At 52.1% G+C, this 25649-nt stretch overlaps 1 protein-coding gene and 2 long non-coding RNA genes across 3 annotated transcripts in view; 2 read left to right on the forward strand and 1 right to left on the reverse strand.

Moving 5' to 3' along the window:
• Nucleotides 1-25649, forward strand: part of ERGIC1 (endoplasmic reticulum-golgi intermediate compartment 1) — a 101480-nt gene that overhangs the window by 50018 nt on the left and 25813 nt on the right. Inside the window, exons 3-5 of the mRNA XM_019450328.2 lie at nucleotides 4220-4292; nucleotides 15244-15338; nucleotides 18908-19032. Coding sequence (XP_019305873.1) covers nucleotides 4220-4292; nucleotides 15244-15338; nucleotides 18908-19032 — 293 coding nt within the window. The remainder of the gene's footprint in view (nucleotides 1-4219; nucleotides 4293-15243; nucleotides 15339-18907; nucleotides 19033-25649) is intronic.
• On the reverse strand, nucleotides 372-8484 carry LOC128778268 (uncharacterized). Its single transcript, XR_008423752.1, has 3 exons — nucleotides 8170-8484; nucleotides 1770-1820; nucleotides 372-1060 (listed from the first exon to the last, which is right to left on the reverse strand). It is a non-coding gene; the product is annotated as an uncharacterized LOC128778268 (long non-coding RNA).
• Nucleotides 4299-9858, forward strand: LOC128778267 (uncharacterized). The gene is made up of 2 exons (XR_008423751.1): nucleotides 4299-5199; nucleotides 5245-9858. It is a non-coding gene; the product is annotated as an uncharacterized LOC128778267 (long non-coding RNA).

Consider the following 25649-nt stretch of genomic DNA (forward strand, 5'->3'; position numbering starts at 1 on the left):
CTCCTGGGAGTGGACGGTCTCGATTCCGATTTATGGCTGTTGCAGACATCCTTGTCCATATATTTTTATATCCTTGTATGGTTATTTCTGTAAGGTAACTTTTCCTAGAAGAGGAATTACTGGGTCAAAGGGCACGTGTGTTGTAAAATTTAGAAGGTACTGCCAGATGGCCCTCTAGGGACGTGGTCTGATTTGCGGTCCCAGCCACAGTGTGCAAGACGGCAAATTCCTTTACACGAGAGGAAAAAGGCGTGAGGCATGGGAAACCAGCCCTTAGCTACCATGTAGTGAACAAATATTTATTAACTAGGTCCTGGGGCCAGGTCCCGTACCAAGCACCAGGATCATGTTGATGAATGGGCTCCCGTCTTTGTCCTTAAGGAGCACATGGCCTACCAGGGCAGCAGACACGAAGCCACACCATTTCATGACATCTTGATAAGTGCTATTAATAACTGCAGGAACAGGGAAAGGCCCTGGACACTCACGGATCAGGGTTTGAATTTTGCCTCCTTCACTGAAGTGGCCATTTGGCCTTGAACAAATTCCTTGACTTCCCAGAGTCTTGGGTCTTGGGTCTTGGGTCCAGTGCCCCCCTTTGCTGGCTGCACCAGGTTTCCCAGTCACACACATTCTCTAGGGGTCACATTCCTATGGTCCACTGCCTGAGTCAGTTTCAAAAGAAGTGTGGTGTCAGAGAGCCTTAGCTTCTTGCCCAAACATGGATTGAAAACCCTCATCAAGCCTTCAGTATCACAACGGCCTTTCTGGTTGAAATACTTCATACCTGCCTTCATACCTCGTGTTTTTCATTCATTCATTCATTCATTCATTCATTCATTCATTCAACAAGTATTTTTTCTGTACCTTCTCTGAGCCAGGCTAGACCCTGTGACCATAGTGGTACCAGACATTGTCTCTGTCCACCTAGTATGGGACAATGGTAGGGGGAGCAGTCACAGAGGGTATATGATCAGGGCTGTTGGACACTTGGGTTTCAGCTGAGTAGACTTGGCATGTATCGTGTCCACCTGCTGGGTTGACCAGGCTTCATCCAGACCTTGAACAGAGCACACAGATTTCAGAAGGAAGCCTTCCATCCCTGTCCCCCGCCCCCCCCCCCCCAATCTGGACAGAGTTAGAGTGTTGGGGCCCTTTTGCAGGTTTAGGGCAAGGAAGGCAGTTAGAAGGCCTGGATTGGTCTAAGTCAGCATTGACCTTCAGAAATGCCTCCCTACTTTGTGCCTGTCCATTATAGCATGCGATGGGTTGCTGGGGCTTGAGAGAGGTGTGAGAGGGATGAAAATGACTCTGAAACATGGGTCCTACGTGATACTGTTTAGGAAGATTCCAGGTGAAGGGTGTTCTGCCTGGTAGTGGGATTCTTGATCAGTTATCATAGCTGCAGTCTGCAGGTGAGAAAGGGAAGGATATGAGCCAGGAAGTTGGGATTGGTGGCTGCAGGAGTGCAGTGGATTTTTCCAACAGCTGGAGAAGACATTTGAAATGAGTTTCTATGCCACAAAAGCAAGCAAGCAAACATGGCCACTCCTGTAAACTGATGTGGCATGTATTTCAGACATAGGCTGCTGAGTGAGCAAAGCATGGTTGAAAAGGATGTCTATAGCTTATGCTGCAGTTGGCTTAGAGAAAGAAAGGAATTGTACATATATGTTTCAGTGCTGTGGAAGGACGCAAGACGGTAACACTGATACCTTAGGGCAGGGGGCTGCAGATCAGGAGCCAGAAAGGGACTTGACACACTATACCTTTTTATGCAGCTGCATGATTTTTCTCATCACGTGCATGTGTTACCTCTTCTGAAAAGAAACAAAAAAAGTAAAACCCTTTAATACTGCCCTATATAGTTCTTTTAGTGTTTGAAGAATTGGGGAGTAATTCTAGGATCCCATATGTTGGTCTGGTTTTAGAGGTGTAGGGACTGTGGGGATGTCCCTGTCTTGTTCTTCACTTGGAGTCCTAGATCTTGGGGTTTCTTTTCTTAGGGCATTGTCTGTAGAATTCATAGGATCCAGGCCTGTCTCCCCACCCACCTTCCCAGGCCAGTCTCTTCCTCTCTGAGCCTCCATTTCTACCTGCTGCGCAAGGGTGCGTGCCCCCGTCAGGCGGGAGTGTGAGGTGACACGGTGGCTGGTGACACTCCCACAGCAGGGCGCATGGTAGTGGCCCAGCAAACATTTGTTCCCTTCCTTCTTTAATTAGAAGGCATCTTTTTGCATTTTAAGATAGATAGATAGATAGATAGATAGATAGATAGATAGATAGATAATGACTGGTTTCAGTGTTTATCACAGTTGCTCAGCCAGTCCAGGAGCAAACCATCAAGAATGTAGCAGAATCAACAAGTGGGACCAGGAACTTTTTTTTCTTTGCAGGAAACTAGGGGTCACCCCATTTGTCAGTCACCTTCCCCAGATCACCAACTCTTCCAAGGACTCCCTGATGAAAGTCCTAATAATGAGCGAATGCTTGAGCCTTTATTACCCGCCAGGCACTATTACAAGCCCAGTTTCTCCATTGTGGAAATTCTCAGAGCAGCTCCATAAGGCCTGTTGCCATTTTACAGATGAGGAAACTGAGGCAGGGAGAGGTAAGTAACTTAGCCAGAGACCCGTAGCAGGTGAGCAGTGGGCATATTTTGCAAACCCTTGCCCACTGCATGCCTCTGTGATAAGCCCAGGTGAGGCGTGCTCAATGCTCACTCTCTGCTCTTGGGTATTCCCTGCCTATTATTCCCTCCTGTATGCCAAGCCCCAGGCCAGGCACTGGAGCTGTGGACTTTCTGCCTTCAGGGATATCAGTTTAGTGAGAGAAACAGCCACAAAGAGCCGGTAAAATGTGGCAAGTGTGAGAATAGAGGCTGGGAACAGAGGAAAGAGTGACCAGCTCCACATCTGGGGATGAAGAGCCTCCTACCAGGAGAGACTTTTGAGCTGGACCTCGGCCTGGGAGCATAGAGAGGAGTTCACTTCACAGAGAGGATGATGAGGAGGGGTGGGGGGGGAGGAGGAGAGAAGATGGGAAGGACGTTCCCGACAGGAACCACAGGAACAAAGGAACAGAAATAAGACACATATTTACAGAACAGCACGTGGCTCAGTGTGATTGAGTGGTCAGATGTTGGGGGAGTATCAGGAGCTGGGGCTGGAGTTCAAGGCCAGATCCGGACCACTTGTTATGTATTGTCCCTGGGAGTGGCCCCAGGGGTCACAGATTTCCACCCTGGCAGGGGCCGTTGACCAGATAAACATGAGTGACATGGGCCAACTCTGGAACTCTCTTCCACTCTCCACATTTCAGACTTTTATAGAAGAATTCCTTCCATAAAGAATTTTCCCTTTTCTTGAAACACAAGTGTTCAGTCTCCTCACTTTCTGACCTCTGATGAGGACATGGGCACGCCGTTGATGGTACCACTGGGGGTGGTGATAAATGGCGACAGACCGTTGGCCTCGGCCTTGGAATCAGGGAGTCAAGAGGGGGTGGTAGGGCCTGTGGCAAACTGGTGAGCCTCAGACCCCATTGGGAACCAGGGCCTGAGTGTTCTGGACTTTGATGTGCAATCAGATTGTTCAGTGTCAACTCCAGATTTTGAAATACACATCACTGGAGCTGAACAGAACACATTTGTGGGCCACCAAATTGCAGCCTCTGTGTTTTTTAATGCTTATTTATTTATTTTTGAGAGAGAGCATGAGAAAGGGGCAGAGAGATGGGGGGACAGTGGACCTGAAGCAGGTACTATGCTGACAGCAGCGAGCCCAGTGCGGGGCTCGAACCCACAAACCGTGAGATCATGACCTGAGCCGAAGTCAGACGCTCAACCCACTGAGCCACCCTGGCGCCCCATGCAACCTCTATTTTTGACTGACCTCTTCATTAATATGCTCTTGTGGAATGAAGTCAGTCTGGCCCCCTGGAGGACCTGCCTACGTAGGGGGTCAGTCTCTATTGGAAGGTCACATCAGTACCAAATGAAGTCCTCCGGGAGCAGGGCTGCTTAGACTAAGGAGGGGCTTTGGACGGTTGGTGGGGCCTCTTTCCCCCTCCCTCTAAGCAGCTTTCCTTGGAGGCCAGGGGTGGAGAGGGGAGGGATGGGAATGGGAGGGGAGAGGGGAAGGAGGAGGGGCCAGCCCACCCACCCCCCCAGCCTGTGCCCTCCACCCTTAATTGTGTGTCTCTGTATTGTTCCTTCCAGTCTCTATCTGCTGCTGCCTCTTCATCCTCTTCCTCTTCCTCTCGGAGCTCACCGGATTCATAACGACAGAAGTGTAAGTTCCATTCCCCCACAGGGGACATTCCAGAGCTTTCTGGGACCCCAGAGGAGAGGAGACAGGGGCTTTAAAAAGAAGCAAGACCTCTGAACCTTCTAACTCTCTCATTTCCAAGCCCATGGCGTCCATCGCTCCTCTGTTTCTTAAAAGGGTTTTGAAGTTAGAGCAAAAGCAAACATTGCTTTGTTGAAGCTGAAGAGAAAATCTGGGTTCCGTTCTGTGGGGGGGCTTCCTGGGTCCGCAGATGACAGGAATCATTTGCCCATCTCTGCTGTCCCTTTGTTTGGCCAGTGGACTTTTTTCCCTCTGAATCATCATAGGGTCATTTGATGTTAAAGCTGGAGGAGTTCAGAGAAACGGTGCTGCTTCCTACCCGAGGGGGGTGGGGTTGCTGACATCAGAGCCCAGCCCCCCTCAACTGAGCCCCCTTCCCTGTTCTCAGGCCCACACTTAGTGAGGAATCAGTGTGGGCTTCCTGGCAGCGATTGACGCATTGTGAATCGATCCCCAATTTCTAGCATCATCCGTTGCCCGGATAACCTAGTAAATGCTGTGGGGTATGTGTAACACAGAATGCCATTGGAATTATTCAGTCACAGCCCAGCGGCCGCCCTGAGGTGGAATCAGACCCCAGAGCTTCCTGCCTTGGCCACTGGCTCAGGGCTTCCAAGGCTCTTCGTTCCTGTGTTTACAACCCAGAAAGTCATCACGGGGCTGGGCCCTGGCCACCCACTCCCCTGTTCAACACTGGAATTTTCTTTTTTGCTCATGGAATTTCTTGGTTTCCTTTGCCTCCCTCTCGGCCACAAGACAATAGGAAACTAAAAACATAGTTACTTAGCCCAAGACGGGCGTTGTAGCTATGTAAGTGTTACCACCTTTAACCCTCAGATAGCTCTGAGAGGTAGTTATCTTGTCTTTAAGGATGAGAAAACTAAGGCTCTGAGAGGTGAAGGGATTTGCCCAGGGTCGTATAGTTAGGAGGGGGCTCCCAAGGCCCACCAGTCTCCTGAATCCACAGGCATCTCAGTCTTGTCTGTTTCCTACCATCACCCTCTGGCCAACTAATTTCTGGTTGTAGCCTACACGGGTATGGGAGAGTTTGCCTTCCCTGTCCCTCTGATCCTGTTTTTAACCCTGATGGCACCAGAGCCCAGAGGGTCTCACGGAGTGGTAGAAAGAGCTCTGGACGAGGCATTGGGAGACCCAGGGCCAGGTCCCCCTGCTCGATTGCCACTTTGCTGTGTGACCCTGGACAGGTTTCCAAACTCTCTGGCTCTCAGTATCGCTGGCCAAACGAGAGGGTGCATTAGAGTCAAAGCTTGTAGGTCTGGGGAGGCTTGTCTGCTTCCTAAGACATGACCTCCTGACCACGCAGGGGTCAGAGAATGTTCTTTGCCCCACTCAGCTCCTAATGGGGGGTGGCTCTGTGTAAATTTGGGCCACTGGATGTCTCAGGGGTCACCTGAGTTGGAATTAGAAACAGGGACAGCAGCAAGAGATTGAGAGAGCTACTGTGTGCCATGTACCTGCTGGTCTCTCCAGGCTGCGCCCCCTTCCCTGGGGGGGGGGGGGTGCTCCTGTTCAGGTCCCTCGTGTTCTGAGCAAGGTGAGTGGGGTACATGTGTGATAGCAAGGAGGGAGCCCCAACTGTGTCCCAGGGACTAGGGAGACTTTACATATTCTGGACAGAGCCACTGAGAAGTGCAAAGGCCCTGAGGCAGGAATTACCTGGTGTATGTACAGAGCAGATAAAGAGCTAGTGTGGCTGGAGCAAAGTGAGCAAGTGGAGAGAGTAGAATATGAAGTAGCCAGGACCAAGCTGGGGTAGATCCTGTACACTGTTGTGTATTCATGGGCCTCATTCTTGGTCCTGAGCTCCCAGAAGTCAGAAACCAGGTCTGCCTCCTTCCTTGCTGAGTGGTTCCCTGCTCAGAGGAGTTGAAAATGCCAACAGTGAGCACAGACCATCAACAAGCAAGCAAAAACTAGAACGTACATGAATTAGTGAAAAAGACTCTGAAGAAAGAAAAACAGAGCAGGAAACAGAGAAGGTGTGTGATATTTGTGAGGTTTAAACAAGGTTGTTTACCAGAAAGGTACTTAATGCCACACCTGATGTACTTTAATATGGGTCTGTAGTTCTTCATGCTACATTTATTCATTTCACATTTATTCCCCATCTAATGCTAAAAAGGTTGTGAGGCCACCCTCAGCACCTGGCATGTAATAAGCACTCCATGAATGTTAATTTTCTTGTCCCCTCCCTTGAGCTCAGAGCAGCCTCCCTCGCCTCCTGCTGACATTGTGAAGGGCAGCTTGTTAAGCCGTTTGTCAGCTCAGCCCATGGTGAGGCAATGGGCCCCTGACAGGTGAGTTGTGACTGGAGCAGGTCGTGTGCCACCTGCTGTGTGAAGAGCCACTCAGGTGAGCTTGGACAGCTTGTTCCATTACCCAGGACAGGGCTCCCTCCTTTCCGAAGAGCACAGTATGTTCCCGCCGCTCTGCCTTCTACCCTGTTCCAGGGTTTTCCCTTCCTGACCCCTGAGGGCATCCTGGACACTCTGGTCCCAGCACCTCCCTGGAGAGGAAGAAAGATGAGGGGTGAGTGGGGTAATCAGACTACGAGGGCCATTCACGGTGTGTTTGCCATTTGTCTGGCCCGTGCTGAGCTCTTCCCCATTTGCAGTGTGAGTGGCCAGAAGGAGGGAGGGAGGCGGGAATGAGAAGAGAAACCCGTCGGTAACCCAGGGGCCAGAAGCTCCATCTGTGATGATGCAGTGGCCCTGACGCCCCCTCTCCCCCTGCTGCCGTGTGACCACGGTGCAGGAGTTGCCCGAAAGGAGTCTGTATGGGTGAGGACTGAGGACTTCAGCGAAGAATCCAGAGGGAAAAGCATTGTTCCTGGTCTTCCTTCTATCAGAAGTTTCTCTGACCCCTGGGAAGGCCTGCCAGTTTGGGAACACATGAAGGTCCCAGGTCTTCTGTAATGGATGTCGGGCCCTCCCTGGCAGGTTTGTGACCACAGTGGGTCAACCCCCCACACCCCCCATCATGAGACTGTACCCCAAGGAAATGAGGTCACTGCTGGTGGGATCCACATTGCGCCAACCCCGACCCGTGGTTATCAGTGAGTGACATAAGACAGTATTCTGGCCCAGCCCGGTAGGGAAGGAGGCCTGTTTGTTTGGGTGGTTGGACTCTAACCTGGGCTTTAGACAGGCCATTAATTATCCTTGGGAAAGTGGCCCCACAGGGGTTGCTGTGTGGCTTCACATTTCCAGGGGAGCAGGCCCCCCCCCACCCCTTGTTCAGAGAACGTGGCTGCAACACATTCCGGTCTATGACTTCCCAGGCTTGGCTGCTTTTACTTATTAACCTGATGAGGATCTGTAAGAAGAAAATGTAGTAGCTGGAACTCTCCACTGATAATTTACAGTAAGATACAATGTATTCTACTTTCCAGTTACGATTTATACTGGGCAACCACATGCCCAGCCAGCCAGCCAGCCACCTAGGTTCGCACTTTACGGTGATCGTCTCATGTCATCAACACAGAACCCCTTGAGGTGGGTTCTGCGGGTAGTCTTAGCCCCACTTTACGGCTGGGAAAACTGAGGCACCAGGAGGCGAAAGCCATAATGAGGTTAGTAAGTGGTGGGGCCACTCCAGTCAAAGCCTCTGCACTCCTGCCCTGTCATACCACGCTTTTCTGCCCAGAGCATTCTGGGCCCCCAGGTACATGGGAGCTGCTGCTCTTTGGTCAGAACAGTTGACCTGAACATTTGGATACACCCTTCCAGGGTGAAGTGGCCGAGCAGGCAGTTGGAACTCCAGGAAGCCATTGCCCACCTAGCGGGAACTGGGTGGTTACCTTGAACTGTGTCCTCAGATGCTCCATAGCAGGCCCCCAGTGGAGAGGCCGGTAGCTCAACCAGGAGGAATGCCTGGATGTCTCCGTCAGAGCCCGGTCACCCACTCTGAGGCCTGGGTTGTGGGCTAGGGCCCGGTGAGAGACCTAGGGCTGTCGCATGAAGGACAGGCCGGAAGGCATCCGAGCATGGAACGATTGGACCGGCTTCACGCTGCAGCGAGGTCCGCTCTTGTGAAGATGAACTTGGGGCAGGGCGACCCTGGAGGCCAGACTGGACAATAACTGTAGAGAGGAGGGTGTGGGCAGGACTTGGTGGCCGAGAAGGGGTGGTTTTGGCCCTCCACCTGGTAGGGAATAGATGCACTTACTTATACCTGGAGGGTAGGGATTTAAAACAAGGTCCTGGGGAAATTGCTTACATAACTTCCATCCCTCCCCTTCCACCGCAAGCCCTTGCTGTGGGCCTCACTGCTGTGTAAGTTTCCATTAAATCAAATTATTAAGCACAGAGGTCAGCGACTTTGGGCAGGAATCTGAACTATTCAAGTGCTCTTCTAAAAGCAAATAAAATTGTTTTCCATAGATGTCATCAGACTCACGCCTCAGCCTAGAATTTCAGGGCCCTTCGTTACATTCCACCTACGCTCCCCCCACCCGTACCTCCCCAGTCCCTCTCTTCCTCTCCCTACATGGCCACTGCTTACTGACCCCCACGCAATCCAGCCAACTCCCTGACGCTGTCTGGTGTCCCCCGACTGGAATGTGCCCCCCTCTCCTCCATCAGCACACATTGGTACCTCCCCCCGTTCATTCTGCAGGGGTGGTGATCTCGTGCTCTGTGCTCCTGGCTCAGGGAGCCCTCGTCCTGGTCAGTCGGGAGGTCAGATGCAGCAACCCACCAGGGCGTGGCAGGGGGAGGTGGCAGAGGGAGGCTTGTAGGGCACAAAGGGGATGGACCCTTTACACCTGCTTGCCCTGTGGGCACTTGGGCCATGGGTGCAGTTGGGATGGGCACCTGCAGATTATCGGAAAGACGATGACACCTGCATCACAGGTGTCCTTGGGGGACACTTGTCCCTCAGGTTTTCATTGATTCCTTGCCCCATCCATCTTAACGCGGTGGAAAGAGCATGGCTCTGGGCTTTCATGGCTCCAGGTTCAGATCCTGCCTCTGCCTCTTCCTGGCCATGTGATCTTGGCCAGTCTTTTATCTGTCTTGCTCTGAGCCCGGTTTCATCCTTGTGAGAAGAGAACAGTGACCCTACTAAACATCTTCCTGCTGTGGGTATTACATGAGATACTACATGTGAAAGTCTCCGGCGTCGTGCCTGGCACCAGCCAGCTGCTTAGAGCTGGGACATCTTCGATTCTTTATAAGCAGGGCCACCTTCTATGCGGGCCTTAGAATATACCAGGGGCTGTGCTAACACCTTGCATCCATGAACACATTTAATCCCTATGACAAGAAAAGCAGCTGGGGCGCCTGGGTGGCTCTGTCGGTTAAGCGTCCGACTTCAGCTCAGGTCACGATCTCGCAGTCCGTGAGTTCGAGCCCCGCGTCGGGCTCTGGGCTGATGGCTCGGAGCCTGGAGCCTGCTTCCGATTCTGTGTCTCCCTCTCTCTCTGCCCCTCCCCCGTTCATGCTCTGTCTCTCTCTGTCTCAAAAATAAATAAACGTTAAAAAAAAAATTAAACAAAAGGAAAGAAAAGCAGCTTCTGAGGAGAACGAACTTTGTTTTTCTGAGTTGCTGCCTAGGCATTTTACAGTGTGATAACCCTCCTCACACCCAGAGTCTGGACACTAAGATAAGGACTTGAGTTCAGGATGCCCGCCATGAGTTCCCGCCTTTATTTTGCCTGGGGTATCTTTCAAAATAGCTACTGAAGAGTGAAGCCGGAGGAGAGTTAGTGACCTCTGCCCCATCATAAGGGGAATAAGTGCTTGCTACCCTGTTGTCTCTCTCCCGCTGGCTCCTGCCCTCCCCTGGCTCCCTGCATGTGCGCGCGCGCGCGCGCACACACACACACACACACACACACACACACACACACACACACACACACACACACACACTCTCCTGGGATCTGTAAGTAATAAATCTCGGGACTCTTTCTTCCTTTGTGTGGGTGTATCGAAACTGTGCCTTCCATCAAAACGACCCTGTGGGTTTCACTTCCCCAAAGTGGGAGCTCGGATGCTGAGGGAGCTACCTGGCCGCCCTGTGTGGGTGGCTTGTGCCCCCTCGTTCAGCAGGTCATAATCGGCATATTCTCGATGTAATGCACCAGCTGTGGGCCCCTCAGTAATCCTTGCCACAGTGCTGTGAGGTGAATGCCTGTTGCTACCAACTCTGTAAACACTGATAATTACAAGAACAGTAAAAGCAGCAGACACTTACTGTGCCGTACCTGTGACCGCCCCTGTTTTACATGTGGGGAAACCGAGGCTGGTAGAGGCAAAACCCCCTGCATTATAAGGTCAGTCAGCTCGTAGGTGGTAGAGCTAGGATTGGAACACTGAGAGTCTGGACTTGCATCACGATGCCTTATGGTCTTTACCAAGAAGGGCCCGAGCCAGGCCCTCAGATTGGTGAGGAACATACACCCCCCTGCCCTGGGGACCTGCAGCTTTATCGCTCACACCCCTGGGAAGCAGCCCGAATCCTGACCCCTCTTTTGTTCTGTCTCCCCTCTTTCTTCCTCTTCCCCCTCCCCTCCCTCCTGGTTTTCTTTCCTTCCTTTCAAGACGTATCTATAACTTACAAATAGCCAAGCGCATAAATCTTAAAGGTGAGACTTGATGAACGCTTGCCTCTGCTTATACCCGTGTCACCATCACCTCATCAAGACAACACATCTCCACCGCCTGGAAGGTTCCTTCGTGCCCCCTCCCAGTCAGTATCTCCTGCCACCACCACTATTGTGACTTATTACCGTAGGTTAATTTTGACTGTCTTCAAACTTCATAGAAAACTTCCCCAGTTTTACAGTTAAGGAAACCGGGGCTCAGAGAGGTGAAGTAACTTGTTCCAGGTCCCCCCCCCCCCCCCAAGCTTCTTAGTGGCAGGAGGTGAGCCTACATGTATCTGCCACTGCCCCATGAGTCTTCTCATCGCCCTTGCTAGTGACAGGAGGAATCAGGCCCGAGAGTCTCCAGATAGCAGTAAATCCACAAAAAAGCTTGTATTGTCCCTTCAGGTGGGCTGATTTCTGGCTGTCCGTTCACCTTTTAAAATCAGTTCAGCCCCAGCCAGTTTAGCTAGCCTTGGCAGGCGTCTGCGGGTGGCAGGCGAAAGGAGGGCTTGCAGTGCTGGCTGGGGGTAGGAGGACGCCAGCAGCCCTGGAACATTCCGCTTTGGATTCTGAAGGTGGATCTCTTGGCCTCCTTGGGCAGGCGGCACAGGTGATTGAACTTCGTTTATCTTGCAGCCTGGGGCCCTTCAGGAATGCACTGGGAACAGCCAGTTCTGGCCTTACATAACCAGACTGGCCTACGCTCTGCAGGCCAGTGGGCTTTCCACCCCTCCCCAGCACCTCAGCCCCTTTATTCTAGATGGCACTGGAGAGCCTGGGCTCCATGGGCTAGGAGAGGCCCCCTGGGGCCTCGAGGGTGAGCTCACCTTGGTGCCACACCTGGCACTCACCTCTCTGTGCACTGAGGTCACCTCCAGAGGATTGCCAGGGGATGACATCATCCCACAATCCGCTGGTGATGTGCTGAGGCCCCACCTCCGAGGTGGGAAAGGTGAGTAGCTACAAGGAAGAGTCTCGCTAGTTTGGGAAAGGAAGCCGGGGGCTCTCCCTCTCCCTCGGTGACCATTCTGTTAATCACCCAGTAGTGTCATTACTCAACAACCTTCTGGAGTTGCACATCAAGGCTGGGGTAGAAGTTGGGCGCTAAAGGCCGAGGAAGAGCCCTTTTGGCTGTGGAGATGTCCATCCTCCAGTATACCCTCCTGTGGTCCTGCTTGCTCCTTTCCCCCTGGCTAATTTGTTCTCTTTGTTCTCCGATGGGGGCCAACGCTATGAGCCTGCCAAGTACAAGCCCCTGTCTCTCTTCCCCACACCCTGTGTGTGGCCTCAGAGGGCCAGCCCTCCTCCCCCATTTCCTCCCTTGATCCTAGATGTTGAGGGCGAGAGGGAGGGGAGGCAGCATGAGCCCTAGAAAGCCTGGGTCTCAGGCCGAATGCAGACCTAGGTGGGATTTTAGCTCTGCTATTTCCTGCTGTGTGACTTTGGAGAGGGCACTCAACCTCTCTGAGCCTCAGTTTCCTGATTGTAAAATGAGGATCAGGACATTTTCACAGGATCAGATGGGAATAACATGAATGCACATAGGCCCAGTTGGGATTTTCCTGACTTCGTGGCCTGGAGGCCCAACAGTCTGAAGGCCAAACCACATCTGTCACTCTCTTGTCTTCAGGAGCATCCTTGTGACCCGTGCAAGGAAACATGCCCCAGGTGACTTTTTGAGCCCACTGTTTCTTTTTTTTCCTACACATTTTTTTTAAGTTTGTTAATTTTGAGAGAGAGCATGCATGTGTGAATGCATAAATTCGTGCATGTGCACCAGTGGGGGAGGAGCAGAGAGAGAGAGGAGGGAAAGAATCCCAAGCAGCACCGAGCCTGATGTGAGGCTCAGTCTCACGACTGGAGCCCACTATTTTTAAGTTTATTTATTTATTTTAGAGAGAGAGAGAGAGAGAGAGAGCGCGCGCGCAGGGGAGAGGGGCAGAGGCAGGGAGGGAGAGAGAATCCCAAGAAGGCTCTGCATCCCATGTGGGCTTGACCCCCACAGACTGTGAGATCATGACCTAAGCTGAAACCAAGAGTCGGAGGCTTAACTGACTGAGCCACCCAGGTGCCCCTGGACCCCACTGTTTCTTAATTGAGCACCAGCTACATCATATTACGTGCTAGGGGCATAAAGACAGCCTCTGAGTAAAAACAAAATGCCCTTGCCCTGACCTGACTCATTCTTTCCCAGAGATGTGGCCATGTACAAGGCTTTCTTAGAGTCTAGTTGCTTAGAGCTGCAAGCCTTTATTTACAGCCTATGCTGGACCCTAGTTAATGCTTTCAGTAGCCATAGCCCAGCCACTTCAAGCACGGCCCCCATACCTGCCCACTGGGCCGAGCCTTTAGATTCGGTCCCCTCTCCCCTTGGGGAGTGTTCTGGGAATCAGAAGTGGCCTTCAGACATGGCCACCCGGCGTCCACTCAGCGGCTCGTCAAAGATGCCTCTACGACACTTCGAGCTCAGCACAGCCACTTGCAACTCAGTGCCTTTCCCTCCTCACTGCTCTTCTTCCAGGAGCTCCCAGCCCAACAAATGTTTCCAGAAAGACACATGGCGGTCTGCCTGCATGCCTCCCTTGAGCCCCCCACGGCCCATAGCTGACATATCTGGCATCCCTCCCTCCCGCGCCCCCCTCCCACAACACACCCAATCCAGGCCATCTCTTGCCTTCCGTGTGGTTTCCCCAGTGCACAGTGGCCCCTCCGGTCAGTCTTCCTTGCAGAGGAAGCCTGTTAAAGGGCAAGACTGACCATGCGGCTGTACTCTGTCTGGATGGAGTGTGAAGGCCTTACCAGGGCCTCCGGGCCTCCCTGACACAGCCCCTGCCCATTCTCCAGCTGCATCACACAGCCCACTTCCCTTCGCTCTACGCTGCAGCCACAGTGACCTTTCCTCAGTTCCCCAAAACAGCCACTTCCAGGCCTCTGCACACTCTGTCCCAAAGATCCCCACCCCCACCCCCACCTCTTTGCTGGGGCAGCCTCCTCCTCCTTCAGGCCTCCGCTCCCATCTCCTCAGAGAAGTCCTTCTGGCCCATTCTCCCCAGAGGTCACTTGTCCTGTTATCCCTCCCTTGTCACCCCACAACTTTCCAACCAAGCAATAATCATAGTTGGTGGAAGGTATTTTTTAAGGAGGCGAGTGGTGTCTCTAAGGTTGATGAAGACAGAGACTGTGTCTGACTGCGTTACCCACTGTCTCTAGTGCCTGACAGGTAGCAGGCACTCGAAAAGTATTTGTTGAATAAATTCACGTTGCTGACAGGTCCTGTTGCGGCGCCCTGGTCCCAGAGAGCAAGGTGGCATGACTGTCCATGGGGCCCCCTGCCCCCAAACTGTGCCTCTCTTCACAAAGACCTGAAACCTGTGAACGTGTGACCTTACATGGCCAGAGGAACTTTACAAATGTGATTGTGTCGAGTCTCTTGTGCCGGGGAGATGGCCCTGAGTTATCTGGTGGGCGAGATGAAATGACCAGAGCTGCTGTAGGAGGGAGTTAGGAGGCCAGAGAGGAGTGAAGATACTGTGTGGTTCTACTGGGTATGAAGGTGGAGGAGGGGCTATGAACTTAGGCAGCCTCTAGAAGGATTCTCCCATAGAGCCTCCAGAAGGAGTACGGCCCCGCAGACCTGTTTTATACTGTGGACCTCCAGAAGTGCAAGGTGATAATAAATGTGACTCGTTTTAAGCCCTCAGCTTTGTGATAATTTATGCTGCAGCCACAGGACACTAATAAACTAGTCACGTCTAGTTGCATCTTGGGCCTGGTGTTTGCCCCAGGGCTTTGTGAGGGCCGAGCATCGAGGGTGAGCGCCCAGGGAATCCCCACTTCCCAGCTGAGTGGGAGATGGCTCCAGAGAGTAGGGACTAGGGTACCATATGCCTGGAGGTACCAGGCCCTGCGGCCTAATAAGACTCCCATTTTTCACTCAAGTGTTCAGACCACCCCATTAACGGCAGGTGGTGATATCCCACTCGAAGACGGGCTCTGCCGAGCTCACATAGAAAATGGCAGGGCTGGGATTGGAATTTGAATCTGTCTAACGCCAAAAGCCGTGCCCGTTATCACCACCCCAGCCCCCTCCCTCTGAGTGGTAAGGCCAGTGTTTGGAGAGGCCCTCAAGATGGGAGCCCTGCTCCCCTGTGCCTGAGCAGATAGGCTTCCCCTAGATGGTTGGTTGAGCAGTGGTCACCAAGGGAAATGGCTCCTGGCTGTCCCCGGCATCTGTGATGGGTGCCCCCTCTCAGTGAAGCCTTCTGTACTTGTCTCCCTTAGCGTGAATGAGCTCTATGTCGATGACCCGGACAAGGACAGCGGGGGCAAAATTGACGTCAGCCTGAACATCAGTTTACCCAATTTGCACTGCGAATGTGAGTATTCCCAACAGCCCTCTGCTCCAGCAAGGCCCCTCTGTTAGGCAGAGCTGAGTGTGCAGAGATGACAAGATAACCGGGACAAGTCAGCAAACAGGGCAGGCTACAAATAGCAGGTCGCATAAGGTTCTCCTTGTTCCTTTTGGGGGTGTGGGGGGGGGGGTGCGGAATGTAATCAAATGTGCCTGCATTTGGAGGTTTTGTAGAATACAGAGTCCTCGAAATGGCTAACGGGGGTTACCTCTGGAGGGTAGCCATGTTTTCAGCCGGATTTCACGGGGAGCTGTGGCATGTGACTGACAACCAGTTTATCCTGCCCCATAGCAAGGGGGCCGGGCTGTTATTACCCATATCTTGGCAAGAGGCTGTAGGGTGCCGTGGGGGGTGGGGGCAGGGTCATATAACCTCTCAAGCATCTTAAAGCAAGGAGACCTCAGACCTCTTTTGCTCACTAAAACTCTGACCCAGGCTGAGGTGTGACTTCTCTGAGCTTGTTTTCTCATCTATAAAAATGGGTTTATAATGCTATCTGTTGCCTGAGGTTTCCGGGAGGGTCTGATGAGCCGGTCCCTAGACTTCTTGTTGAGTGGACTGGGTGTCCCTTCCTGGACTGGGATGTCTAGTGTCCCTTTGCCCCAGGTTGGCACATAACCCGATGCAGGCCCTTCTCCCACCCACGCCCTTCCTCCTGAAGGACAGAACACTGGGTGTGTCCGCAGGCAGAGATAGGGAGAGATTCAGTTCTGTTATTGCTTTTGGTGAGAATTACATCACAATTTTGAATCCACAGTGGGCCCCAAGCCAGGGAACCTGTTGAAATAGGTCGGTTTTATTTTTATTTTTTCTTTTTCCCTTAGAAAAATAATTCATCTGGCAGCTTCTCAGTCAGGAGTAGGTCGTGTCTCTGGAACAAGGAAATTCTTAGTCAGGCCAGAGGACTGGGACCAGTGGGGTAGGGGAGGGAAGGGATGTGGTTCCAGGCTGCGTCCCAGCTACGGGCAGTGGCCCAGGAGGGGCCAGGCAACCTTAAGCTTGGGGCTGCACTAGCCCACGGGGCGCTGCCTCTCTGTGGGGCCATAACCCGAACCCAGGCATCTTACACTCGAGCTCCGCACCCTGGCTGTTCTTTAAGAGAACAGATTTTTATTATAAAAAAAAAAAAAAAAATGCACGTTCATCATTGTACCTTTGGAAAATCCAGAGCAGCAGGGAGAAGAAATCGCCCATAATTCCACCCCCAGTGACAGCGTCAGTTGACATTTGACGCCATCCCATCCCGTTGGCCTTCCTTTCTGCGCCTTTCTAAACACGGCTGAGATCACATTGTGTGTGCAATCTCCTATCCTGCTTTAAAAAGTGATATTTTATTGCTAACTAATAACAGGAATATTTTTTTTTTTGGCTTAAAAAAAATCACGTTCAAAATACAGAAACAAACAGAGAAAAGTTGAAGTCCGTGTTCCCTAGTGTGCCATCCACCCCAGAGGAAGCCCCTGCTAGCAGCCGGCACCCCTTCTCCACCCCTGTGTTTGTGTGCCTGCCTTGTGTGTCTGTCCCCCCGTCTACAAACGCGTATCATGTTTAGGTGGCGGGTGTTGTTTTTTCTTTTTACTTTTCATGTAATTGGGACCCAACTGCGTGGGACCTTTCTGGGGTTTCTTGTTTTTTATGCTAATATCTTGGAGCTATTCTTACGTTACTCATAATATTGGTAAGATGATCACCACAGCTGCCATTGATTCTGCTCCTGCTCCTGCTCCAAACCAGGCTCCGTCCTGAATCCTTTGGCTGTGTTAGTGCGTTAAGATGAGACGTACTCCAGTGGAATGGCCAAAGGGTGTGGCCTCTGGATCGAAACTCTGTGGGTTCTAATCCACGCTCCAGTGTTTCTTAGCTGTACGATCCCAGGCAAGTTACTTAACCTCTCCGTGCCTTAGTGTCCCCCAGGATAGAATGGGTCTGATAATATTATCTTCCCCACAGGGATGCTCGGATGGTGCATTCCTATGTAGAAAGCACTTAGAAGGGTGTCTGGCACCTAGTACTATTTTAATTTTCGAAATCCTCACAAGCCTAGGATAGAGGAGGAAACCGAGGCACAGGAAGGCTAGGGAATTTGCTCGAGGTCCCACTGCTGGTAAGGGGCAAGGCCAGGAACCACAGACAGTGGCAGCCCCAGAACCCAAGCTCTTAGTCACTGCCCTGCTCTGAGCTGCCTCTCCCCACACATGGATTTAGCTCAGTTCTCGTACCTGCTGCACCGCATTCCAGAGGGGACTGTTCCATTGACTAGTCCCTTGTTGACAAGCAGCTGGGTTGCCTCCACTCGTCACAATTTCAAATAAAGTTGCCCAGAGCAGCCTCGCACACACGTCTGGACATGTCTGCATCTAGACAACAGGCTCCCAGGGGTGGAGCCGCTGAGTCCTGTTTGCATTTCTCTTAAACCAAACGTTACGGCATCAGCGTTTCCCACATACTACAGACCTGTGAGCGTCATTTTTAACGACTACATCATATTTCCTTCTGTGGATGGGCCCTCCCTCGCTTCCCCACCACCACTGAGGAATACATTTGTTCCCATTTTTCCCTTGTAGGGTTGGCTCACATAAAACTGCTCCCAGCAGTTCTTTCTCTGTGTCATAACCTCCTTTCCAGTGCTTCTTTCGGGGAAATGTCTGTGTTTTCATAGTTTGCAAAGCTGTGCCACTTAAACCATCTCAAAGGATGCAATTGGCATGGGCCTGCCCATTTTACAGATTGGGAAGCTGAGTCACGGGTAAAGAGTCACATTGGAGTCAAAGACCAGGACCCCCAAGCCCCAAGTTTCCCATTCAGTGTACTGAGGAACCCAGAAAAGTACCTTAGCTCTGGGAGGGCAGGGCCTGCAGGAATAGGTATTGGGTAAAAAAAAGGTGTGAATGAATGAATGATGAGTGAACGAATGCCTGCCTAAAACCTTACCCAACAAACCCAGAGACTGAGAACCATTAGGGGCTGACGTTCATTAAGCACTTGCCGTTTACTATACGTCAGCCCCTGTTCTAAGCATTTTCTACACATATTATTTGATCCTCATAATTCTCCAAGGAAGGTCTAATTGTTATCACCCATTTTCCAGAGAAAGAAACAGGCATCAGGAGCTTATGTGCCTCGGCGAGGGTTGTACAGCTGGCGAGAGGCAGGGCCAGGATTCAGACTAACCTTTTCACCCCGACCTTCTGCTGTCTCCCTGCAGTCTTGAGTTTAGCAGAGTCGTCACCCTCACGCCCCACACTCCTCCATCCCTGGCCCCATTAGCTGCTGCCGCCCCCCCGGCCTCCTTCCCCTCTTCCTTTGCAGCCTCAGGCAGTGGCAGGGACCTTGTGGGCTTGCTCCCTTTCAGTCCAGCCTTGCTGGCTGCCTTCCTCTCTGTGGCTCTGGGCCCTAGGCTGTGGGTGCCTGGAAGGCCCAGGGCCCACCTGTCGATGGAGTAGATTAGAGGAGGGGGTCCAGGGATGAAGGGCTGGGCCCCATCCCCATTTCTCTGGGTGTTTGTGACTCTCTCCTCTCCTTGACCCCTGCAGTGGTCGGACTTGACATACAGGATGAGATGGGCAGGCACGAGGTGGGGCACATTGACAACTCGATGAAGATCCCACTGAACAACGGGGCCGGCTGCCGCTTTGAGGGGCAGTTCAGCATCAACAAGGTACGGAGACCCTGCACGGGCCCCTTTTCCCCACTCCCCATCCCTTCGGCCCCCTTCCTCCCAGAATCCGGGTGTTCAGAGCTGTGCGGTCACTCAGCCCCCCCCCAGCCAGGGCCTGACAAGCATCAGGGTGGCCGGCAGCATTTCCTGCTGAGATTCTGGGTGAGGGTTCCAGGCTCCCAGAGGCACGGAGCCCCCACTGGCTGGTTCAGGAAGGGGCTGCTCTTCCTCCCGCCGGGGAAGGGAGCGGCCGTTAAGAAGACCATGGGATTTGCAGTCCTGAGCCCTGAGTGTGCATCCCGGCTCTACCCCCTCTTGGCCAAGCAGCGCCCTCTGAGTCACTCCACCCATCATAGCCTGTTTTTACGTCTTTAGGGTGAGGATACGATGATGGTAATAATAGAATGATACCACCCAGCTCCCAAAGTTTGCATGAGGATTAAATGAGCTATCACACATTCATTCGAAAAACGTTTATTGGACACCTTCTGTGTCAGCTCTGGGGCCGCTCTGGGGCCACTCTGAGTAGGTGGCACGGAACGGGGTAGGTGGGCAGAGTTCCCGCGCTGTCGGAGCTCCCGTGCTAGTAGGGGGATATAGACAGCACGCTAACTGAAAAGCATTTTGGTGGGTGGCGATGTGACGAGGAATAAAGCAGGGGAGGAGTGAGATTGGGGTGCATTTGAAAGTAGCTGGTAGGCCCCCAAAGGACCGTTCAGGTGTTACTGTGGTTTTGTTGCTAGAACCAGGAACTTCAGATCCTGAGTCGAGGATGTGAGCACAGTGCATTTGGGAGTACGAGGGAACCCTGGCGGGAGCCAGCAACCTTGGCTCCACACACGCTGTACCCTTTTCAGCTCTTCTTATGTATTAATCACAGCGGAGCCTTGCAAAAATAGCTCTGTGAGGTGGCACCATTTTACAGATGAGGAAACGGACGCCCAGAGCGGTTGAGTGTCTTGCCCAAGATCACACAGCTGTCTCCCGTGTTCCATAACTCCCATTCCCGGTCCCAGCCAGACTGAGCCATTGGCCACTCCTGGCTTCTGCTTGCCCTCTTGTAGCCTTTGCTCAGAACACCCTTCCTCTGGTCCCCGACATCTGAATCAGACATTGCAAGCTCACTGGCCACACCCAACCCAAAGACAAGTTACGTTTGTCCTGTATAGCATTCAAACACGTCAGAGCCAAAAGCTAAAGACTGGGAGCCCAGAGTTCCAGATTTTCAAAGTCAGAGGCTCTAGCCACACTGGGGACACATCCCATTGTCAACAGACATTTGGAGCTGCCCCTTTCGACAGGGCATGTGCCCTCCCTTCCCACAATTCCTGCTGAATGGCTGCAAGACTGGGCTGGGACACCGGTGTGACTGGACCTGTCTCTCCCCACGTAGTCTCGGGGCCTCTCCTCTCCACTGGTTGAGATTCCCTCTCTCTCCCTTTCTCTCTCTCCCTCCCTCTCCCTTTGCCCCTCCTCTGCTCACATGCACGTGTGTACGTGCTCTCAAAAAGTTAAAAAAAAATAAAGACCTATACTATACCAGTATGGTAGCCGTTAGCCACGTGATGCTATTTAAATTTGAATTCATTAAAATTAAATAAAGTGAAATAGTCAGTCCTTCAGTGTCACTAGTCACATTTCAAGTACTTAATAGCCACGTGAGACTACTGACTGCCATATTAGTACTACATAACATTTTCATCACCAGAGAAAGTTCTGTTGGACTGCAAAACTTTAGAAAGCTCATGGTGATAGGAGCAGGTGCAGGGAGCACACTGGAGGGGCCAAGAGCAGAGGTCATGGTCACTGGGTGTGCAGTGGAGTTGGAGAGAAGTGGCCAGATTAGGGATGTGGAGTCAACGAGACTTGCCAATCGGTTGGATATGGGTAGTGAGGGCAAGAGTGGAATCAAAGAAACCTCTTAGGTCTTTGTCTGGACAAGCAGAAGGTCCCATTTTCTGGATATGGAAGTCTGGGCAAGCATGGATTCTGTGGGCAGTAGGGCTGGGAAACTGTAGTTCAATTCTGGATGTGTTTCATTTGGGATTCCTCCCAGAGATACTACATCGGAGGTGTGTTTCTGGGGTTCGGGAGAGTGTTCTGAGCCGGAATGTAAATGTGGGGGGGGGTCATCAGTGAATAGATGATGTTGGGGTCCTAGGTCTCCATCAGCACTACTCAGAGTAGGCTCCCAGACCAGCAGCATCAGTACCACCTCAGAACTTACTAGAAATGTAGATTTTCGGGCCCCGCTTCAGAACCCCCTAATCTGTGTTATAATGAGCCTTCCAGGGGATTCCAATGCCACGGATGTTTGTGGATTATTGGCCTAAGCTAAACTATCCAGAGAGAAGGTGTAGAAATTTTTCCAAACATGGAGTTCACTGACACCCCAGGGAGTGTAGACTGAATCCAAGGGGTCTATGAACTTGCATGGGGGAAAAAAATGACATGTTGATTTTTATGAAGCTCTGACTCAAATTCAGCATTTTCTCCTATGATGGACGTTGGCTACAAACCATAGTAGCCTTAGCAGCACCCGTGACTTGTCACCAATAAATTGCCGATATTTATATCACATTAAAATAGTTGCAGATAATTTTGAGATACTGTTTACATTCATCACTACTTTGAAATCGGAGTGATCAGTTGACCTGTGACCAGGTCTTATTATTTGCTGTGGTAATAAAGAAGCCTATTTAAGTATGTTTTTTCGTATTTTAATTACTGCTTACACGTCATTTCTTTCCTCCATAATCCTATGTATTGGATATATTCAACACATCTTAAACATTTAAAACACGTGTCACCGGACTGGCAAAGGGCCTGTGGCACCAAATGCAAGAACCCAAAGTCTTGATGCAAATGTGGTTTCAGGACTGATTTCTGATACGCTCCAGCGTTGAGGAGTGGGGAGATGAGGGGGGTGACGAAAGGTAGGAGAAGGAGCCGCCAGGCAGGTAGGAGGGAACCAGGCCTAGGCGGGGCCCTAGAATCTAGAAGAGAACGTGGATCAAAGGGGAAGGGCCGGTGCTGCGTGGGTGGGGTGACTGACCTGTGAGCTGCAGGGGACGCCAATGACGTGGGAGAGAGCAGCGGGCTGGAGAGGCGGCCTTGGAGAGGAGGGAGGGCGGGCGGGCGTGTGTGGGCACGCAGGGAGATAGGCCAGTTAGTGGCAGGCCTAGGCTCTTGCTGTGCCTGGAGAACTGCTGCTCTTCCACAGACCTCGTTGACGTGGGTCCCTCCGGGGAGTCCCTCCGGGGAGTCCCTCCTTCCCTCTCCTCTGACCCCCATTTCACTTCTTGACTTCTTTGGACCATTGCGTCCCGCCCCTTGCTGATTCATTCATACATCATGCTATTGAGTGCTTTGTGCCTGGCTCCACACTTGGCACTGGGATGCAGTGCTAGAAGGAACGATCATGGTCCCTGACCTTGATGGCACTGTGGTCTATTATGGGGTGGTAGCCACCCCACAGGTAAACACTCAAACAAGCAAATTGCGGTTTTGGTAAAGCAGCCGTGAAGAGAATGAAGAGGGTGTTAGGGTGGAGAATAAGGGAGAGAAACCACTGAGATTGGGGTGTAAGGGGAGCCCTGTCTGAGGGGTGACGGTGGAGGATGAACACACACACACGCAGTCCCGGTTGTGGGAGCCTCCCCTCAGGGGTATTATGATCACCTGGCTTAAACAAATATTTATGCCCCAGACAGTGAATGAGAAGGGGCCATTTTGGCACCCAGCCTGGGATGGACACAGGAGAAACACCACCCAGGAGATAGCCCAGCACCGCACCCTCCTCCCCCCTTAGCAAACACACCCAGGCTGTGGTCAGCTCCCCTCAGATGGGCTTTGGTGGGGCCCCCAGAGTGGGGAGTGGGACTTGCTCTTTGGGGTCAGACCTATCTGTGGTCGAGAATCCTGGCTACAGTGCTCACTGATTGAATGAATGACTCTGGGCAGTTTAGCCTCTCTAAGCCTCAGTTTCTGCATCTGAAAAATGGGGATAATAACATTGCCCTCACAGATTGTAAGACATGAGCAAATTAAAATACAAAGCATTTGGGGCGCCTGGGTGGCTTAGTCAGTTAAGTATCCTACTTCAGCTCAGGTCGTGATCTCACGGTTCATGGGTTCGAGCCCCGTGTCAGGCTCTGTGCTGACAGCTCAGAGCCTAGAGTCTGCTCTCTGCCCCTCGCCCGCTTTCTCTCTCTCTCTCAAAAATGAATAAACATTAAAAAAATTTTTTTTAATAAAATAAAATACAAAGCACTTAACTCTGTGGGGATGGGAACAAGCCTCGGTGCCCTTTCCCTGGCCTGCTTTATCTCCCATCAGTGGGAGCATCCGTGATCTCATCAGCTGGCACCCACTGTCACCTGGGTGCAGGTGTGCTCCTAAAATGTGCGTGGATGGCATTCAAGAGATTGGTCTTCTCTGGCTGGCGAGGGCCAGGGATTCTAGGAAAGTGTGAAGCTGGCCCTTGCCTTATGGCTACCACCGATTGGGTTCTTACCTGGCCCTTTCCTGTATTAACCTACTTACTCCTTGCAGCAGCTCTGAGGAAACTGAGGCCAAAGAGATTAAGTAGGTTTTGAACCCAGGAAGCCTGGCACCGGGCCCCTGCTCTCTCCCTGCGCCCCCCTGTTGCTTCTTCTTGCCAGCATCTTGGTCACACGAGCTGTGACCACTGGTGTCCATTCACTCCAGGTCACGGCTCCAGGCCACCCTCTGTCCTCGTACCCTTGCAGGGAGTGGAGACTCCCACTCTGCCTGTGTTCAGGGTTCCTGCCTCCTAGGAGCTCTCAGTCAGGCAGTGCTCAGACAAGAAAGCCAGCGTGACGGTGTGCCCTGATGATGGGTGAGGTTAGTAGCTGGCCCCCACCCCTTTATCTCCCAGCATCAGGCTTACACTTGCCCCGTGGCTTCCTTATCTGTCCATCAGGAAGTTGGCCAGCAGTCAGATGTCCAAGTTCGAGTGTTCCAGGCTGCCCCGGCAGCCCCCAGCAGCCCAGACTCCTCGCTTAATCAGCCAGCCCCCAGGAGGAGGGCAGGATGGGCCCGGGTTTGGGGCCTGGCTCCATCTATATGCTTCTAAAATCTATCAGAGACACTGACGTAGGTTCCTAAGTCACAGGCTCTAAAAGCGTCGTCGTTTCTTTCTTCAGCCCAGCGTGTGCTGGCATGAGTCAGCCACCTGTGATGGATTCCTTGTGGAGGGGGAGTGGGTCACTGAGTCACAGCCTCGGGGGGAGGCAGCGGGTGGCAGATGGCGCGGGAGCCAGCCTCCTTGACTCACTTCACTCTGGGAGCGTGAGGCCCAGCCTCCAAACCCCATTCTGAACTCTGCCCACCGGAGGCCCCGTGTCACTCACTTCAGGGAAGAATGCCAAAGGACATGTGCTGGACGCTATTGGTTTCTTCCAGAGGTGATAGACAACGGGACCTTTAGTCCTCACTTGATCATGTGCCTTTTTTTTTCTTTTAATTTTTGTTTTAATGTTTTGTTTATTTTTGAGAGAGAGAAACACAGAGTGGGGGAGAGGCAGAGAGAGAGAGAGAGAGAGAGAGCCATAGAATCTAAAGAAGGCTCCGGGCTCTGAGCTTTCAGCACAGAGCCCGACACGAGGCTCGAACTCATGAACTGTGAGATCATGTCCTGAGCCCAAGTCGGATGCTTAACTGACTGAGCCACCCAGGCCCCCTGATCATGTGCCTTTTTTTATAATATTAATGTATAATTTATTATTTATATAAGTAAAAATAAAGTTTAAACATATTTTTTTAAGATACAGTGGGCTTTTCCCCATGCCCTGCCTGTGTACATGTGGTTCTGTCTTCCAGGAGGGTTCTTCTGTCCTGGCTCTGATGACGAACACGTTCATGCTAGGAACCCAGCCCAATAACAGCTGCCATTGGCTTTGCACTCCCCACTTTGTTTCATCCTCTCAGTAACCTTTTGCAGCTAGTGTCTCCATCTTGCTGATGGGGAAACTGAGGCACACAGGTTACTGACCTTGCCCAAGGCGCCCCAGCTGAGAAGTGGGGCTGGATTGGAGTGTGGAGCTCAGCTGCTATTCTACCATGGGTAATTGGGCCCCTGAGGCCCACGTCTCAGGCTCCGTTCTAGCCTCACCTGTGAGCCGAGGCCAGGCCGTACCCTGTCAGCCTGGTACCTTCCAGGTGAGTCCAAAGCCCAGGCCCTAGTGAGGACAGGAATACTTCTATGAGCAGCCCACAGCTTTGTGTTCGGAACAGGCATGCTTACCAAACAAGCAGACTTCGATGGACTGCTGCTTAGCCGGAAGCTCTAAGCCATATTCCTTCCTCTGATGCAGTTCGTTGAACTGGAATAAAATAAACTGCGTTTTCAGCATGGCATTTGGGGCCTTTACTGAACAGCCCCATCTCCCTCTTATGCCTCTTTATTTTCTGCCGCTACCACCCCTGCAGACCGTTCTAGTTCTTTACACGTGCCCACCAACCGGGCAGTTTCTGACCTCCGTACTCGTCATGCTGACCCATCAGCTCTGATGCCTTTCCCCCTCTTCCCGAGTACTGCAGACTCATTTTTACAGCCTTAGCACAACAGGGTCCTTTCTGCTGAGAAGCCCTCT

The sequence above is a fragment of the Panthera pardus genome, unplaced genomic scaffold (genome assembly GCF_024362965.1).
Source record: "Panthera pardus isolate Hobbes unplaced genomic scaffold, ASM2436296v1 HiC_scaffold_2, whole genome shotgun sequence".
NCBI lineage: Eukaryota > Metazoa > Chordata > Mammalia > Carnivora > Felidae > Panthera > Panthera pardus.